Source organism: Gymnoscopelus braueri (genome assembly GCF_963280865.1).
Source record: "Gymnoscopelus braueri genome assembly, chromosome: 21".
Taxonomy (NCBI): domain Eukaryota; kingdom Metazoa; phylum Chordata; class Actinopteri; order Myctophiformes; family Myctophidae; genus Gymnoscopelus; species Gymnoscopelus braueri.
Window position 1 is genome coordinate 1,561,729 of NC_137623.1, and position 2,500 is coordinate 1,564,228.

The window sequence follows — 2,500 nt, forward strand, 5'->3', positions numbered from 1 at the left end:
GATATGAAATCGCTGAAAAATAGGCTTAATATACGGTCTGTAGAGTCTATGGGCGTCAAGCTGTCCATATTTGTTTACAGTCCATGGCTGCCACCTGGCCTGAGTGAACCTAATACAACCTTCTGTTTAGTTTTGCACATTTTTTATACAACACTCACACAGCAGCACATTCCACACACTGCATACATGACTGTCCACTTCACTGACCACTGACTGATTCACACCTCATTCCATTCCTTTTTGGTCATTGACTTATTTCTCGAATTTTAGTCACAATTAAATAAATAGAAGTTAAAATGATTGAATGATGTGTGGACTGTCTTATGTTGCCATGTGTCCCCTATAGCAGTGGTTTTCAACCTTTTTCATGCCAAGGACCCCTAAATTGATATACGTTTGGCCGCGGACCCCCATTTGAATTTTTTTTTGTGCCAGGGACCCCCAGAAGCAAAGATATCAGTTAATTTTCGCTTAAAAAAATATGAATATTCAAAGATTTGCACACTTTATCAAGGTTTTTCAAAAATAGCAGATCTACAAGCTCATAGCGCGGCACTCGGTGCCGCGCTACGAGCTTGTAGATCTGCTATTTTTGAATAGCCAAAGATAAGTGGTTACAATGATTGTGACGCTATTAACTAATTTTGCTGGGGACCCCCTGGTGCTCCCTCAAAGACCACTGGTTGAAAACCACTGCCCTATAGTACACGACACCAGCTGATTGGCTGATGGGACTCACTGGTCCCCTGGCTGAGACCTGATTGGCCGATGGGACTCACTGGTCCCCTGGCTGAGACCTGATTGGCCGACGGGACTCACTGGTTCGGCTGCTTTGGACCTCGTCCTGCGAGGTGGGCGTGTCCAGAGAGGGGGGCGTGTCCAGAGACGGGGGCGTGTCCAGAGCCTCTGTCTGGATCTCTTTGGTGAAGTTGGAGGGAAACATCCCCGTCTTCCCGTGTAGGACTCCCTCGAACCATCCCTCCTCCACCTACACACACACACACACACACACACACACACACACACACACACACACACACACACACACACACACACACACACACACACACACACACACACACACACACACACACACACGTTACTTGTGAGCAGCAGTGTTGGGCAATATTACTCAGGAGAGTATATGTTACTTATTACACATTACTCCTTAATAAAGTAGTAATATTACATTACATAGCAATTGGAATCAAGAGTAATATATTATATTGCTTATTATTACATTACATATGCACAAAAAATGAACAACAGATGTACAACAACACAATCTGTTTAGCTCCCTTTAGAACTTGATCCATTTTTTTTAAATAGTAATAATAATAATATTAATAATAAGAGTCACAAATCAGCCAAAAAGTTGATACAATAAAGCAAAAATCTCTCTTGACCTTTTAAACTAAATGTTTTCAAAAGGCAGCCAACACAACCTGAGTAATATGTAATACGTACTATTTTGTACATCATTTTACATTTTCGCATTTTTATATTTTACGTAATATGGTATAATATTACTGTATTGGCAGAGTAATACGTTACTGGGTAACAGAATTTTATAATAACAGATTACGTTCGGTGCCATAAATCTCACCGCTGAGCTGTGCGGCGCTGTTTAAGCTGTAGACTCCACAACGTGCATTCCATGTGAAACAAAGCATGCATTTTGCACGATGGTCTGTCTGTCTGTCTGTCTGTCTGTCTGTCTGTCTGTCTGTCTGTCTGTCTGTCTGTCTGTCTGTCTGTCTGTCTGTCTGTCTGTCTGTCTGTCTGTCTGTCTGTCTGTCTGTCTGTCTGTCTGTCTGTGTGTGTGTGTGTGTGTGTGTGTGTGTGTGTGTGTCTGTGTGTGTGTGTGTGTGTGTGTGTGTGTGTGTCTGTGTGTGTATTTGCTGGAGCTCGGGCATCAGCCATCAGACCTCTGGAGCTTGTTCAGAAAGCTGCGGCTCGTCTGGTGTTCAACCGCCCCAAGTTCTCCCACACAACTATCCTTCTCCGTTCTCTACACTGGCTCCCCGTAGCGGCTCGCATCCAGTTTAAAACCCTGGTGCTAGCCTATAGGACAGTGAAAGGAACAGCTCCTTCTTACCTCCGGGCTATGGTCGATGCTTACACCCCTGCCCGACCACTTCGGTCTGCCACCTCGGGGCGACTGATTGCCTCGTCGCCCAGTGGTCCTTCTGGCCGATCTACACGGTCACAATTGTTTTCGTTCCCTACCTATGCTGAATGCACTTATTGTGAGTCGCTTTGGATAAAGCGTCTGCTAAATGACTGTAATGTAATGTTATGTAATGTGTCTGTGTGTGTGTGTGTGTGTGCGTGCTGCGTGCGTGTGTCAGTGACCTCAGCGACGATGTCGATGACGTCTCCGATCTTCAGCTCTAGTTCGTCTTCGTTCTGTGGAACGTAGCTGAACGCTGCTTTACACCGCCTCTTACGGATCTGCTCAGCTGGCACACGCACACGCACGCGCACACGCACACACACA

General features: G+C 45.3%; 1 protein-coding gene across 1 annotated transcript in view; it reads right to left on the reverse strand.

Annotated features, from left to right (window-relative positions):
- Positions 1–2,500, reverse strand: part of sh3kbp1 (SH3-domain kinase binding protein 1) — a gene marked incomplete at its 3' end in the record, with an annotated part of 71,071 nt that overhangs the window by 35,939 nt on the left and 32,632 nt on the right. Inside the window, 2 exon segments of the mRNA XM_080418309.1 lie at positions 780–988; positions 2,356–2,462. Of these exon segments, the coding sequence (XP_080274435.1) occupies positions 780–988; positions 2,356–2,462 (316 nt within the window).